At 41.6% G+C, this 15823-nt stretch overlaps 1 protein-coding gene across 2 annotated transcripts in view; it reads left to right on the top strand.

Moving 5' to 3' along the window:
- Positions 1–15823, top strand: part of NRP2 (neuropilin 2) — a 169785-nt gene that overhangs the window by 130575 nt on the left and 23387 nt on the right. For both annotated transcript variants that reach the window (XM_073646396.1, XM_073646397.1), the window contains exons 14-15: positions 2375–2471; positions 4860–4898. In XM_073646396.1, coding sequence (XP_073502497.1) covers positions 2375–2471; positions 4860–4898 — 136 coding nt within the window. The remainder of the gene's footprint in view (positions 1–2374; positions 2472–4859; positions 4899–15823) is intronic.

The raw sequence follows: 15823 nt of genomic DNA, 5'->3' as shown, positions 1-15823 counted from the left end.
GTACATAGCTGAAAATGTTCTCTCTGTGTATAAAAGACGTATGAGTGTTACAAGCAGGTGATAATAAGGTGGGAAGATGATATACTATGTGCCTAGATGTGGCACATGACTGAAGCTATAGGTAGCTGAGCAAATATATTGTGATAATCAGTTAGATATATAGGGTTTGGTGCATGCTTTATAACATCCTCCATCTGGGGAAATCTTTTTTTTTTTTTTTAACAATTTTCTATTAGCGCTAATTTCTTGTTCACATGACAATTTTAAGATATGAATTTTTCATTCATCTGCCAGATTGGTGTGTGTAAATAAAGGAATATGAAATGTCACTATATGCCACTGGAATTGCATTACTTTCAATATTTCATTTTTAATTTAGTCTAATTTGAGCTGCAGGCAGTGTTTTTTTATTTGCTGTAGAAAGAAGGATTCCAGAAAGAAATTCTTAGGTAGCCATCTTTGACATCTAATTAAATAATCATTTCCCTGTTTATGCTAACAACCCTTTAAGAAAAGGGCATAGATCAAAGTTGAAAGCATTTCTTATAATTTCCCATTGAAAGGCTAAGTTGTCATTTTTCCTGTGCTGTTACTTTAAAGACAGGCATGATTGCATTGATTATTGAAGAGGTAAGCAACTGTATTAATCAGCTGAGCGAGGAAGTGCCGTGGTGCTGGAAAGAAATTGCATTTTAAATTCTAATTGTTAAGTCCTCAGTCAGAGGGACCTGCAGCTAATGTGCAGCAGCAGGCTTCCTTGTGCTTTTCTTGGTAGCCACTAGCAACACGGATCTACTGAACACACATACAAAAATGAATCCGGAGTATAAATTATGTACATAGCGCCGTCCCTGTAGAACTATATTTAACAAAACAGTCAGTACATTGACTGCGAGCCAAGTCGTAGCGTGTCGGGAGGGGGAGAGATGTCCGTTCCAATCTGCTTTGTCTACATTAAATGCAAACAGGTAGAGGATATTTGTTGACATTAAGAGCAGGGATTCAATCCGTCCATTCACTATCTGTCCTTTTGTGAAAAGAGATAAATGGACATTATCCTGATGGTTTACTAAAACGTGAAACAGTAGATATAACACTTTGTAATGAATGCCAGAGCGGCACAGGCAGATCATGAAGCCTAAATTGTACTATGTATTGAATTTTAGCTCAAATCAAAATACATGTAATCCATTAAAATTTATATCATTAAAACGGAAACTGTTATCAGATTTCCTAATGCAGACTGCATATATCTTATTATTTTCACAGTAAGTTCATCAGCCTCATCAGTAGATCTAGTTGTATTGTGACATCTGGCAACAGATTTTATTTTAAAGGGATTATCCACTACTCAGACAACCCCTTCTCAATCCTAAAATTTTCCCCCAGTAAAATAATAACACCTATAATCCCTTCCGATGCCGGCGCCATTCCAGTGGTGTCTGCACTGTTTCTGCCGTGCTCGCATGACATTGTTATGTCACGCAATCCCTGTGGCTAATCAGGGCTGGCTTCGCTCTCCTCTCAAATGGACATAATTGACATCCGGAGGAAGTGAGAGGTGCGGCTTCTCTCTAACTTCCTCTGGATTTCTTTATTTCTCTAAAGGGAAGAGTGAAACTAGCGCTGATTGGCCGCAGAGATCTTGTGACATAACAATGTCTTGCAAGCCCTGGGAGAGCCTGTGCCGACACTGCTGGAATGGCGCCGGCATCAGAAGTGAGTATAAATGTTATTATTTTACTGGGGGAAAACACCGAGATTGAGAAGGGGTTTGTCCGAGTAGTGGACAAACACTTTAATCTTGATTGTACACATTAAAGAAGCACTCCCAATAACATTTTTATTGTTTAAATTCATGTGTATGTGGATGTAATGTAGTGTAAGTATATTAACATACTCACCTACCACTGCTCTCCGGTGTCCAGCACCGTTCTTCTACTCTCCTGAATGACGTCACCCCTTTGCAGACTCTCAAGGTCACGCCGTGCTCTACGTGACCTGGAAGTGACTTTTACAATGGAGCGTCAGAATGAGGCTGCATCGGCTTTCTTTGTTACCGTGACTTCCGGCTCACATGTGGAGTGTATAATAAGCCATCAGGTCTCATTTGTGGTGACATCACTGAGAAGAGCAGAAGACCGGCGCTGGATCTCAGAGAGCACGGCGGAAGGGGAGTACATTAACATACTCACACTACATTACATGCATGTACATAAATATTTAAACAATAAAAATGTCAGTGGGACTGCTTCTTTAATTTAGAGGATATTACAGTAGTTCATAATAACAAATGACAGTCGCCACTCCTAACAATACATTGCGTACATGATTAGATATGTATCTTTACAGAATTCCTTTTTTTCTCCTGCAGGTTGTCATAGAAGGAATCGTTGGAAAGGGCCAATCAGGAGAGATTGCTGTGGATGATATTCGGATAGCCAATGACATCCCCCTGGAAAACTGCATGGGTAAGAGGATTGTGATTCCAGGACCCATTGCATGAGCCAGGCTGTTATAATGTGTCACCGGTGTGTCAGAGGTGACAGACAGTCGCCCAGTTGGTTGCAGGAGATCTCTACGTTTGGCATTACAGACATCTTCTTAGAGGCTGGCTATCTCTAGGACCCAGCGGCGACCTCCCTCTGACTAATTAGCTCCATGGCCTGGGTGTATAAATACCTGGTATGTCTTAGAGGGAGGTGCCAGCGATATTCATTACTACTTGTGAGGTTTTATCAAGAGCAGTACTTCGTCCTCTCTGGTGCTTGAGGCCGTGTACGCATTTGTTTGGAGTCGTCTAAAGCTAAGCAATTCCCTCGTGTTTGTCTACCCTTGTTGTCTATAGAGTTTAGTGGAGATCGACTGGTGTTCATCTCCTTCCCTAGCCTTAGCCATACGCAAGGGAAAGTCCGGGCGAGGCACACGTGCGGCGATTCGTGAAGAGCCAATATAGGGACGGTAGATGAGACAGGGTGACACTAGACCAAACTTGGAGGTCTCCTCTTCCCCCTTTCCCTAGTGTCTGGGCTCCCTTTCCCTCTTCCCTCTGTGTTGCACTAAGTCTTTCCCTCACCTTCCGTGACATAATGATATTCTCGCACTGTGGTGTATAGTATAACAGGCTGCTGATTAGAGTGGTCGATGGTGCAGATGAGCACTATGACATTAGAGATGTATCTTTATGGAGCTTTATCAAAAGCCCAATTTGCATCCTTAATGTTTTATGTAAGAATCTTAATGAATTGTTGACTTCTTTATTAGATTTTTTTTACCTGTTTAAAATCTCAATCTCTTCTTTGGTTAAGGAGTTTCTTTTGCTGACCTTGTTTTCAAGTTGCATAGCAATTGGGTCCTTACTTGAGTAAATTGGTTTATAGACAGCCCCCGCTCACTTCAACAAAGTGTTTACCCCAAAAAGCCAGCGGAAAACACTTTGAAAAGTTGCAAAATTCCTGTGTAACACGAAGTGGACCAAAATTGTTGTGACTTTTGGAATTTTCACACCCCATTTTCACTGAAGCCACTGAAAAGATGGGCCCAATTTATTAAGTGATGTGTGCCTCAAAAAAAAAATTGGTGCATCTTATTGCTGCACGCCAGTCATTAAGACTGATGTATTAATTGCCAGTCTTAATAAATTGAGACTTTAGTTTTCTTTCAATGTGTGGTTCCTCATCAACCCTTTATATCATGCAGTATGAGCCAGAGGATATTATGTCTGATATTATGGGTGTGGGCAGGATTTGACTCTCTGGAAAACCTTTCAAGTAATCCACAAAGAATCAGACCTTTGGAAATGTATTCTACATTGAACATAAAATTTTACAGTCCACTTGAGTCTTGTATATTGAAGCAAGCGTTTAAAAGCTTCCACATACCCAGTCCACCAGTGAGGTTTCTATGCCATAACTTTTAGTGCAATATCAGGGTGGATGAGATAATACATCATCAGGCTATGAACAATCAAAAAGATGTAAAATATCCATGTATCGTCATTAAATTGTCAGCCATGTTCACATTACCATCCTCTCCCAAGAGATGCAATTCAGCTGCTGCTCAGCAACTTTACATTTAAGCGTTGATGGGCAATTAAAACTGCTTTTTAACCCTTCTCTTATTATGAGTGATGTAACTTAAAGCATTGGCAACTTTGACTTTAGGTTAACCATTGGCACTTACATAGAGCCTAATGACCAAAAGTGATATTATTTATAAAATCAGAAATACCCTATTAAAAATGTGAAAATTAAGATTCAGGGAAATAATTGTCCTTTCATTCAAGAATGGTTTATCGATCATGGATTTTTACCCTGAGTAGTGCAGATGTTTATATGTTCTATGTCACAAACATCTGATCGCCTCAATTGAACATGTTTTTTTTATTGTAGACAAATATTTATACGACACAGATATAACCCATGGATCACGCTTAGAATCACAGGAATTGTAGTTCTGCAATAACAATAAATATGGTACTATGCATAATTATTGGTAGCCATGAGATCATAATTGTCTTATCCCATTTAAAGATGACACAGCAGTGAGTGTTTGCTGCGTTTCATGGACTGAACGCCTAATCAATACCCATCTCTTGCACACATGCTCTGCATCGACATTGCATATTAAATGACATGTAATGAATCCGGAGGGAGATTTTTGCTTGTATCTGAAATTAACTCACTAATGTGGTTTACGGCAAGGTATCTATGAGGGACGTGTACTAACATGAGCATAAATGCTTGGAATATAGCAGTGTAAAATGAAGTAATACATATGTAATGTTGACAAACACATAACTGTTCAGCTGATTGAATTAATTGCAACTAAAAGGAAACATTTTTTGTTTTCTATTCTAGAGCCAATCTCTGCTTTTCCCAAACCGACTATGTATCCAGGTAAGCATGACCTCATGTATAACGTGCATTTACAACTAATCAATTTAGAAACAGTTCAGTTGCATAAACTAAAAGACCCCCATACACAGAGAAAAGTCAGCCAAACCTGCCAATTTTCACAGGATCACTCAATCATCTAATGTTTATGAGGCTCTCCTGATTTTACTTTGACAGATGATTTGGGGAGAGAGAATTTGAGGCATTTTGAAATTAAATCAAATGTATCACTAGATTCATGTAGTATTATGCAGAGCCTGGCTGCACGATTGCATCCAGGTATGCCTATGGATGACACGCCGCTACGTTTCAGAATTCACAAAGTTTGAAAAGCCGACTGGGGATTATGGAGAGAGAACGGACTAGTCCAGTGTTGCTCCTGGCTGACATGTCCCTGCCTCTCTCCATTGATTGACAGGTCTCTCCCTCTGTACACACATGGGAGAGACCTGTCAATCAGCTAGAGCGGGGCGGGGAGAAGCCAGCAGGAACTACAGGGACAGACCTTGCTAGTCCAGCGTGGCCCCCTGCCGGCTTCTCTCCGTCTTCCTCCAGTTTATTGTCTTTTCAAACTATGTTTTCTCTAAAATGCTGCAGCTCTTTAGTGTGAGATATGAAAAAATTATCAGTTTGATCAATGGGTTTCTTGTTCTTACACATCCACCAATCACTGTAGCAAAGGGGCAGTAGCATCCTGCTCAGCACTGTTCCTCTTAAGCGCTAAATAACTTTTTCAGTGCTTGCTTCTGAGCAATGCACTGCAGAGGCTCAGAGAAATAATATAGCCCACACTTTATAAAGACCACCTCTGCCAGAAGAGCCAGAGTATAATCGTAGATGAAGGGCCACAGCACTCAGTGCTTTGTGTTCAACAGTTGGGGTCTTCACCCCTGGACATCCTTTCATCACTCTGACATGCCAGACATTTTTGGACATGATTTCTACCTTTTCACGATTTTTGCTAACCATGAGGATGTGTTTTAGAGCGTCATCTGCCTGACTAGAAACTCAGTAGTTTCACAGATCCATGTTTCACAGTCCACATATGGATCGTCATGTACAGACTGGCCACGGATATATAGGCATTTATGAGGCTTTTGAGTTCGAGTCAAGAAACCTGCGGTCGGTCTGTACATCGCAGTCTTAAATTATATCGTGAAAAATGGATGTTTGAAATGGCCTACCTTAATTTCTTGGATCCCAGCAAGAATGGGAAGTGGGATTTTAGAGGAAATTGTTAAAGAGTAGCCGTAGTTTACATTTTTCTTTCATTAATCAATAGTACACTTGAATTTAAGAAACTTTGCAATATTTCTTAGTACATAAATTTGCAGCTTTCTGCTCCTCCTGAACTAATTATTCATTCCCAAAATTCACAATTCTTGGATAAAATCTCTCTTCAGTGAATACAGACTTTCTCTTTACTGAGACTGGAGATGGCAGTTGGTGCTCATAACGTTCTACGGAGAACTGTAACTATCGTTTCAGAAGAACTTGCAGCAGAATTTTAAAAGCGTCTACTATAATAAGCTATCTCAGTAATGGGAAAATCTGTCTTCACTGAAAACAGATTTTACAGATGAATTGAGAGTGAAAGATCAATCCATGAGGAGACAGAAAAAAATGTATGTGATAAGAAATATTACAAACTTGCTTGTTTTCATGTGTACTATTGATTTATGAAATACAATTAAAACGACAGTTAATTTTAAAAAGAACTTGTCATTTTCTCAAAACACTGAGTTAAATATCTTGTAAAAATATCTGAGCTCACCTGATTCTGCCGCTATTTTCTGTTTTGCGCTGCATCACTTTATTGTAGAGATAGTCACATTTGTTGCTTTTGGTGCGCAATATGTGAAACCTCTACTTGTAGTGCAACTAGGAGTTTCTTCACAGTCTACTCTGGAGTCGTGCACTTTCACCCCTTCCTCCCAGATGCTGTCAATCACAGCTCAGCAGTCTAGCAATCTGAGATGCTGCCCAGCTAAGATTGTCAGCATCTCAGAGGGCAGGGTGAAAATGCACACCCCCAGAGATTACTCTGAAGAACTTCCAGTTGCACTTCAAGCAGAGATTTCACATGCTGTGTTTCAAAAGCAACAAATGTGAATATCCCTGCAATGAAGCGACACAGCTCAAAACAGAAAAAAACTGCAGAATCAGGGCAGCGCAGAGATTTTTACAAGGTATTTAACTCAATTATTTTGAGCAAGTAGCAGTCCTCTTTAAATGGAACCTGTCACCAGAAATAATGCTGTTAATCTGCAGATATGCAGTTAATCTGCAGGTTAACAGCGTTATTATTCTGCCCAGCGTCTGCACGCTGCCGAATGCAGCAGGGAGAAAATTAACTTTTATTATCCTTGCCAGCATTCGGATTCAGTCATGGGGACGGGGGCTGTACCGGTTCACTTGCCGCTATGAGTATACAGAGTGGCCGCCGTAACCACGCCCCCAGCCCTGACTGATACTGGCTCTACATTGGGGCTGGCTGTCAGTCAGGGCTGTTTTGTATTCTCAGAACAATGACTGAACCTGCTTCACCCCCGCCCCCATGACTGAATCCGAATGCTGGCAGGGAGAATAAAAGTTCATTCTCTCTCTGCTGCATTCGGCTGCGTGCAGGCGCCGGGCAGCGTAATAATGTTATTAACCTGCAGATTAACCGCATATCTGCAGGTCAATAGCGTTATTTCTGGTGACAGGTTCCCTTTAAGTTAGGCTTTAATATTACATTGGTTGATCTCTGTTGCAGGTAAGTGATTAAACATTGATTTAGCTTACCCTTTATAAATAAAAACATAACACATACATAAGTACTGTATAATTTTTATTGAGCATTTACATTTAGCTTATATGATAGATTTATAGATGTTGAGTGGGTGGGTTATGTTGTGGAGGTAGGCAGATATCATCACCAGTCTTATGTGTGTCTGGTGAGTCAGATATGTCTAAGTTTCTTGTGGCAAGTGTTACTTGTTGTGCGTCATTAACCCTTGACATATCATAAATATTAAATAACTGAAAATACTTTTGCATTGCATTTGCATAGAGAGGTTTATTGATCTTCAAGCTGTTGGATATTGGCTTGGATAATTCATAGACATTTTACTAACACATAGGAAACACATAGCCAATAAGTAAAAGAGTCCTATCTTACTAATGGGCAACATGCCTTCCTTGTGTTTTCTGTGAAATATTAGTAGCTATATAGAGACATAGGGGATTTTTTGACCACTGCTGACCTTAAAATTGTGTGTCAGTAAAAATGAATTTATCAATATGCAGTACAGTAATGTAAGAGGTCTATCCTTATCTCAGCACTAATAGAAAAGCAATAGATGACTTCATTGTAAATCTCTCAGTAAAGGTAGAAATAATTTGAAATTGCTGTTGTCGTCTGCAACATCAGACGGTGCCACGCTTCAGACCAATGGTTTTTGATGGAGGCTGTGTCTGGGAAACAGATCTGTGTTTTAGGACTTTAACCATTACGTAATTTTTCGTCTCAATCTCTTAATAACATTTCACTCTTATTAGCTTTGATAATTGTATCTTGATAGTACAGGTTCTCCAGTAATGTTACAAGTGAAGGATTGTGTCTCATCTTAATAAAAATAATTAAAATAATTTAGATTATTTTTATTTATAAAGCGCCAACATATTCCACAGCACTTTACAGTTCAGAGGGTCCAGGTACAAACAATAACCTAGTGCCTGTGCTACCCTATAGTCTGCACTGGGCTGTACATGACACCATAAGTCATCTTCTTTTACATCTCTGCACAAATGATCTATGCTTGTATGGTATGTTTTTTAACTCACCCATTGGGTCCGGTTCATCAAGACGTGTTTTTTATGTCGGTCTTAAAGAACTATGAGTTGCAATAAGATGCAACTTATCCATTGATACACACCTCTTAAAGAAGCTCTCTCATCTATATTCTATTTTTTTTATTAAATGGGTGTCTATTTGCATGTAATGTGTCAGTGTATTAATATACTCACCTACCACCTCTCCAGCGTCCAACACCGTTCTTCTCTTCTCAGTGACGTCACTGCTCTGCAGACCGGCCGGGTCACGCTGTGCTCTGCGTGACCCAGAAGTGGCTTCTACAATGTAAGTCTATGGAGCGTCAGAACGAGTCACCATAGACTTTCACTGTAAAAGAGGCTTCCAACTTACACATAGAGCATAGTGAGTCTGCTAATCGCAATTGCGGTGACGTCACCGAGAAGCAGAGAATAATGGTGCTGGACACAGGAGAAGGTGGCGATAGATGAGTATATTAACGCACTAATATACAAAAGGGAAGAACCCCTTAGATAATAAATCCCTCTCTAACAGGCCATAAAACTCATCTTTCAATATTAAATGATTAAAATGTATATGGGGTAAAAGTGAAATTGTGTCCCTAATCTGCCTGTAATAAAGTAATGCAATTTCCTGGACTGACGGGTGATGGCACCCCAGGGTTTCAGCCCTATTTTGCAGTATTGGACATATATTTAAAGCACAAGTCCCCCCCAACATGTTGCACCACAGATGCGGTGTCATTCATCCTATTATCCCGTCTCCTGATGACGCCGCATCTGCAGTGAAACATGTTGGGGAGACTTGTGCTTTAAATATGTGTCCAATACTGCAAAATAGGGCTGAAACCCTGGGGTGCCATCACCCGTCAGTCCAGGAAATTGCATTACTTTATTACAGGCAGATTAGGGACACAATTCCACTTTTACCCCGTATACGTTGTAATCATTTATTATTGAAAGCTAAGTTTTATGGCCTGTTATTGAGGGATTTTTCTAAGGGGTTCTCCCCGTTTGTATATTAATGTTAATATATCCCTCCCAGGTCATCTCTTCCCCACTGTATTTTCAAAATTATTAACATTCTTAACACTATATTACATGCATATATATATATACACACATTTAATAAAAAATATATAGATGAGAGTGCTTCTTTAAAGAATATGACGCTTCTTTCAACTGCCGCACCACTCCGCCGGAAATGTTACTCCAGCCATGGACTGATATACATCTCTGTCTGAATTTTCACCATTTTAGTGGTTTAAATAATCAGGAATTAATTGGGCATGCTTAGCCCCAACCCATTACCCCCCACCCACCCCTCCTGCTCCACCTAACATTCAGTTTAGTGGGCGAGTCTGTTCCAAAAACTAAATGTATCAGACAAGTGCAACTACACCATTGACTTGGTAAGAGTTCTGTGTGTATACTATCCATGTTGCATACGGACAGCACGCAGATGTATCATTCGCTCACCTTACTACATACGTCTTCCTTGCTTCTTTTCTGAAAAAAATACATGTATAATTATATATGCAGTCCAGGCTCTGTCCATACTATCCCTTCCTCCATAACATTTTTATTGTATGTAAAACCATAGGTTTTGGGAAAAAAGAGCTGGACTTACCCAATATATTGCTGCCAGCTGAAAGATTATTCAGCAAACCGCCATTTTCCTGGTCCCCCAGTGACCTAGATGATGGTCAAGATAAGGAGTTGTAAGTGACCGCACTTATTGTTATGTGAGTGAAAGGATTGTGCGGAGTATCACCACCTGTATGGTGCAGCACAAGACTACATGGAGGAGGCAATGCTGATTGCAGTGATTACACGGAAATATAATACCGCAAGTGGATTTATTCTCTGTATATGTTGGCGCTATATAAATAACGGGAACAGGCATGTCATATAAAGACTGGCACATGTATTTTGTGCCCAAATCAGTTTCAGATTTAAGGGCTTTTAAAGCTAAAAAATTAACTAATAAACATGCAGACTTCTGAAAGAAGTTCTATCGCTCTGATGTCAAAGTTGCAGCTTGAATTAGGCAGCAGCTACTTCTATGCAGATTACCGTAACTTTGCAGCCTTACAAATATGCTAAATTCGCCCACAACTCACCCCCGCCCTCCTCTCCACTTTCCTCTTGTTTTTCTCCTTTAGATGCTTTTATAACCAAACCAGAAAAAAATGCAATGTCTTGCCAAGACCGTTGTTGAATATTTACTCGTGCTCCAGGATTGGAATAATCATGAGTTTTGCAACCGCAGCCTCCCGCCCTTTGTATTGCGTTGTCCGGTCTTTCCACTGGTCATTGTGTTTATCAGCAATATTTGATTTGTCTTCACGGCTGCCGAGGGTCCTCTAGTGTAAAAGCTCAATTATAGACAATTCCTGCTTAGGTTTTTTTTTTTTGCTTTGCTGTCTAGCACCTTATTTAGCTTTTTTAAGTCTGCCTTTTCCCTGATATGTTCCATTTATACATGTCTGAAATATCTTTTTTTGTTTTTCCATATTTATCAGTATAATGCTGAGGTCTAAAGTAGAGCCAGCGAAAACATAGCAACGGTTTGGCTGGATGCTAGAGAATAACTTGTTCTCCCACAGTTATTCTCCCAAATCATGCATTATTCATTATAAGGTTTAGCACAAAAGGTCCATATGTATATCAAAAAAATAATTTGTACTTCTAATTTCAATTATACACAAAAGTGACAGTGCATGAAAAGTAGATATAAGACCCAATTTACATGATATTAATATAATATATAGAGAAGAATGTGAAAAAAACTCTCTCTCTCTCTCTCTCTCTCTCTCTCTATATATATATATAATATAGGATAATATATTGTGCCCATAATAAAATATTACTTGATATAGTCAATACTGAAAAACTTAAAAGGGGGATACAGAAAAAGAACAAAATATATTTCATCCTAAAGAGTCATGAGCCATACTGAATGTACTAGACAAAAATTCTAAACGAATGATCATTAAAATATATTAGCACAGAAAATTCCATCCGATTAATATAAAGTGCTAATACAAAAGTGTAAAAAAGTGACAGTGCTAAACAATGAATATAAGGTCCAATCTACATGATATTAATATAGTATATAGAGATGGATGATGGCCTTACAAATATAAAAATATCTAAAAGTGTCAGTGCATATAGAAAATCATTCATATTACACATTGCCTATAAAAAAAAAAAGGCAATAATATTCAATACACTCAATGCTGATACTGAGCAATGTAATAAACCTTTATTATACCCATGATAAAAACAATTATTATTCTTAAAACAATTTATCATAATTGTCGCTACTGTCATAGGTATTCATAGGGTGATAGTCCAGCACATTTCTTCATTGTAATGAAATTTCTTTAACAGATATTGGTTGTCAGGATAAGGTGTCACGTCTCGATCTCCTCCAACATTCATAGGTCCGTGGTGCGCATAATAGTGTTGAGCGAGCACTAAAATGCTCGGGTGCTCGAAGCTCAGGCTGAGCTCACCGTGATACTCTGGTGCTCGACCCAAGCAACGAGCCCAATGTTAGTCTATGGGAGACCCGAGCATTTTTGCGGCGGCACCCCCGGCAGTCTGTAGAAAGCCTAAAAAGTGTCCAAAATGATAGTGACAGTGCTCAAAAGACCTGGGGGCAGCATGGGGATCGCCCCTGGAAGCATTTCTGACCCCCAGGTCACTGCTGTCAACAACGTGGTCAGAGGTATTAAGCCACTTTTACGGGCTCACAATAAAACGTTCAAAAACGAAACTGAAACGGTTTTCCTGTGAAATATGTTAAGGAATTTCCTTTCCAGGGTAAAGACTTGTGTATAAGGTAAAATAAATAACCAAAAACAAAAATACTCGTCCACACCTTGGGCTATGTTCACAAGTAGGATTTTTCATGCGTTTTTGCACTTTTGTATTGCTTTCAACCGCGACAAATGCATTCACCGGGAAATGTCTTTTTAACATTTTACAACCTTATCTGGCCATGTGCTGTGTGACACATGCATACAGTGCTGAAAAGACATGGGAACAGCATGGGGAAGACCCCTGGAAGCATCTCTTGACACCCAGGTCACTGCCTAAAAGTGTGCCCATCAGAAGTGATCCTTGCCGCATCAGAAGATGCAGACTTGCAACTATCCCCATGCAAGTCCTTGTCCCAGGGCAGTGTTCAATTGTACCTCCCCCATTCCTTGCAATGCAAGCGCAAATATGCAGCCAACCACCCACCCACCCGCAGGCAGCAATACCATACTGCTAGCTTTCACTTGAACTGGGGCCTTTTAGTTTGGAGGAGGCCGAAGCTGGCCACTACCTCATGGCTGCTTCGGCAGCGAGGTATCCATACTCAGTGCCCGGCGGCCGGGTGTCCACGCTCGGTCCCCAGCCGCCAGGGGGCGGCCGGGTGTCCATACTCGGTCCCCAGCCGCCTGGGGGCGGCCGGGTGTTCATAAACGGTCCCCAGCCACCCCTATTTCTCCTGTCACCTTCCCACACACTTTTCTTAGCCTGGCCTGCTTTAGGGCAGCATTGAACGAGCCCACCAGAGAACCAGACTCCTCCGGTGGGCCCTGGCTTCTCCATCAGGGGAGTTGAGAGTGCCTAGGTGAGGAGCATGATGATGATGATAGAAGTTAGCATCTGCTTTGTTTTCTTTTAATGCAAGCGTAAGTGTGCAGCCTGCCGCCCCCCCACCAGGCTGCAATGACATACTGCTAGCTTTCACTTGAAATGAGGCCTTTTAGTTTGGAGTAGGCCGAAGCTGGCCACTACCTCATGGCTGCTTCGGCGGGCTGGTATCCATACTCAGTCCCCAGCCGCCCGGAGGCCGGGTGCCCACACTCGGTCCCCAGCCGCCAGGGGGTGGCCGGGTGTCCATACTCGGTCCCTAGCCGCCCCGCGGTCGGGTGTCCACACACGGTCCCCAGCCGCCTGGGGGCTGCTGGGTGTCCATAAACGGTCCCCAGCCGCCCCTATTTCTCCTGTCACCTTCCCACACACTTTTCTTAGCCTGGCCTGCTTTAGGGCAGCATTGGACGAGCCCACCAGAGAACCAGACTCATCCGGTGGGCCCTGTCTTCTCCATCAGGGGAGTTGAGAGTGCCAAGGTGAGGAGCATGATGATGATGATAGAAGTTAGCATCTGCTTTGTTTTCTTGGAATGCAAGCGCATGTATGTAGTAGCGGCTAGGCCTGAGGTGCTCAGCGTTTTGGCGCATATCCTACCTCCTCCGAGGATTGCTGGATGTTTTCCTGCTACTATCCCAGTTCTATGACTCCCGTTAAAACAAAGCTTCAGGTGATAAATGATGAATGAGGTGGTGGCAAAGGAGAAAGAGCAGGAGGAACAGGGACCATTCACATCAATATCAGGCCAATCAACCACACATGTCTTGTAGGATATGTTTCTGTACCAAAAGGAGCGGTTCGGCTACACAGTTATAGGGTATACAGTGAGTGCAATGCCTACCAAAATTTAGAGGCACTCCAATGCCCCTTGGAAGTGACATGGAGGTCAGAGGGCCTTAACTAAGCAATTTTTTCCATTTATAGCAACTGGGTCTCCTGTGCACTGTTGGCCTAAGCAGTGAATGGAAGGCTTTCCAAAAATTATGAGGAACTGCAATGCCCCTTGAAACAGATGTGGATTACAGCGTACTAAAAACCTTCTAACCATTATTGGGGAGTGGGTCTCCCTTGGTGTTCGCCTATGCATTGAAAAACAAAAGCTGACTGAAATTAGGAGGAAATGCAGTGCCCGTTGGAAGAGTCGTGGAGGTCACAGTAGCTTAACAAGACGGTTTTAATGCCCCTTGGAAAAGTGGTGGAGGTCGCAGTAGCTTAACAAAACGGTTTTAATGCCCCTTACAAGAGCCATGCAGTATAGCATATTACAAACGTTATTCCCATTATTGGGGAGTGGGTCTCCCATAGTCTTTGCTTATGCCTTCAAAGCAAAAGCTGCCAAAAATTAGGACGGAGGAACTTGCAATGCCCCTTACAAGAGCCATGCAGTACAGCATATTACAAACATTATTCCCATTATAGGGGACTGGGTCTCCCATATTCTTTGCTTATGCCTTCCAAGCAAAAGCTGCCAAAAATTAGGACGGAGGAACTTGCAATGCCCCTTACAAGAGCCATGCAGTACAGCATATTACAAACATTATTCCCATTATTGGGGAGTGGGTCTCCCATAGTCTTTGCTTATGCCTTCCAAGCAAAACTTGCCAAAAATTAGGACGGAGGAACTTGCAATGCCCCATACAAGAGCCATGCAGTACAGCATATTACATACATTATTCCCATTATTGGGGAGTGGGTCTCCCATAGTCTTTGCTTATGCCTTCCAAGCAAAAGCTGCCACAAATTAGGAGGAAATGCAATGCCCGTTCGAAGAGTCATGGAGGTTAGAGTTAATTAAAAGCAACATTTCAATGCCCCTTGGAAGAGCTGTGGAGTTCGCAGTAGCTTTACAAAACGGTTTTAATGCCCCTTGGAAAAGTGGTGGAGGTCACAGTAGCTTATCAAGACGGTTTTAATGCCCCTCGGAAGAGACGTGGAGGTTGCAGTAGCTTAACAAGACGGTTTTAATGCCCCTTGGAAGAGACGTGGAGGTCCCAGTAGCTTAACAAGACGCTTTTAATGCCCCGCGGAAGAGACGTGGAGGTCGCAGTAGCTTAACAAGACGGTTTAATGCCCCTTGGAAAAGTGGTGGAGGTCACAGTAGCTTAACAAGACGGTTTTAAGGCCCCTCGGAAGAGACGTGGAGGTCCCAGTAGCTTAACAAGATGCTTTTAATGCCCCGTGGAAGAGACGTGGAGGTCGCAGTAGCTTAACAAGACGGTTTTAATGCCCCTTGGAAAAGTGGTGGAGTCACAGTAGCTTAACGAGACGGTTTAAATGCCCCTGGGAAGAGACGTGGAGGTCGCAGTAGCTTAAAAAGACGGTTTTAATGCCCCTTGGAAGAGACGTGGAGGTCTCAGTAGCTTAAATAGACGATTTTAATGCCCCTCGGAAGAGACGTGGAGGTCGCAGTAGCTTAACAAGACGGTTTCAATGCCCCTTAGAAAAGTGGTGGAGGTCAC

This window comes from Phyllobates terribilis, unplaced genomic scaffold (genome assembly GCF_046119375.1).
Source record: "Phyllobates terribilis strain yellow unplaced genomic scaffold, ASM4611937v1 Scaffold_9__5_contigs__length_417890890, whole genome shotgun sequence".
In the NCBI taxonomy this organism is placed as follows: domain Eukaryota; kingdom Metazoa; phylum Chordata; class Amphibia; order Anura; family Dendrobatidae; genus Phyllobates; species Phyllobates terribilis.
This window is presented reverse-complemented; position numbering and strand designations above follow the sequence as displayed.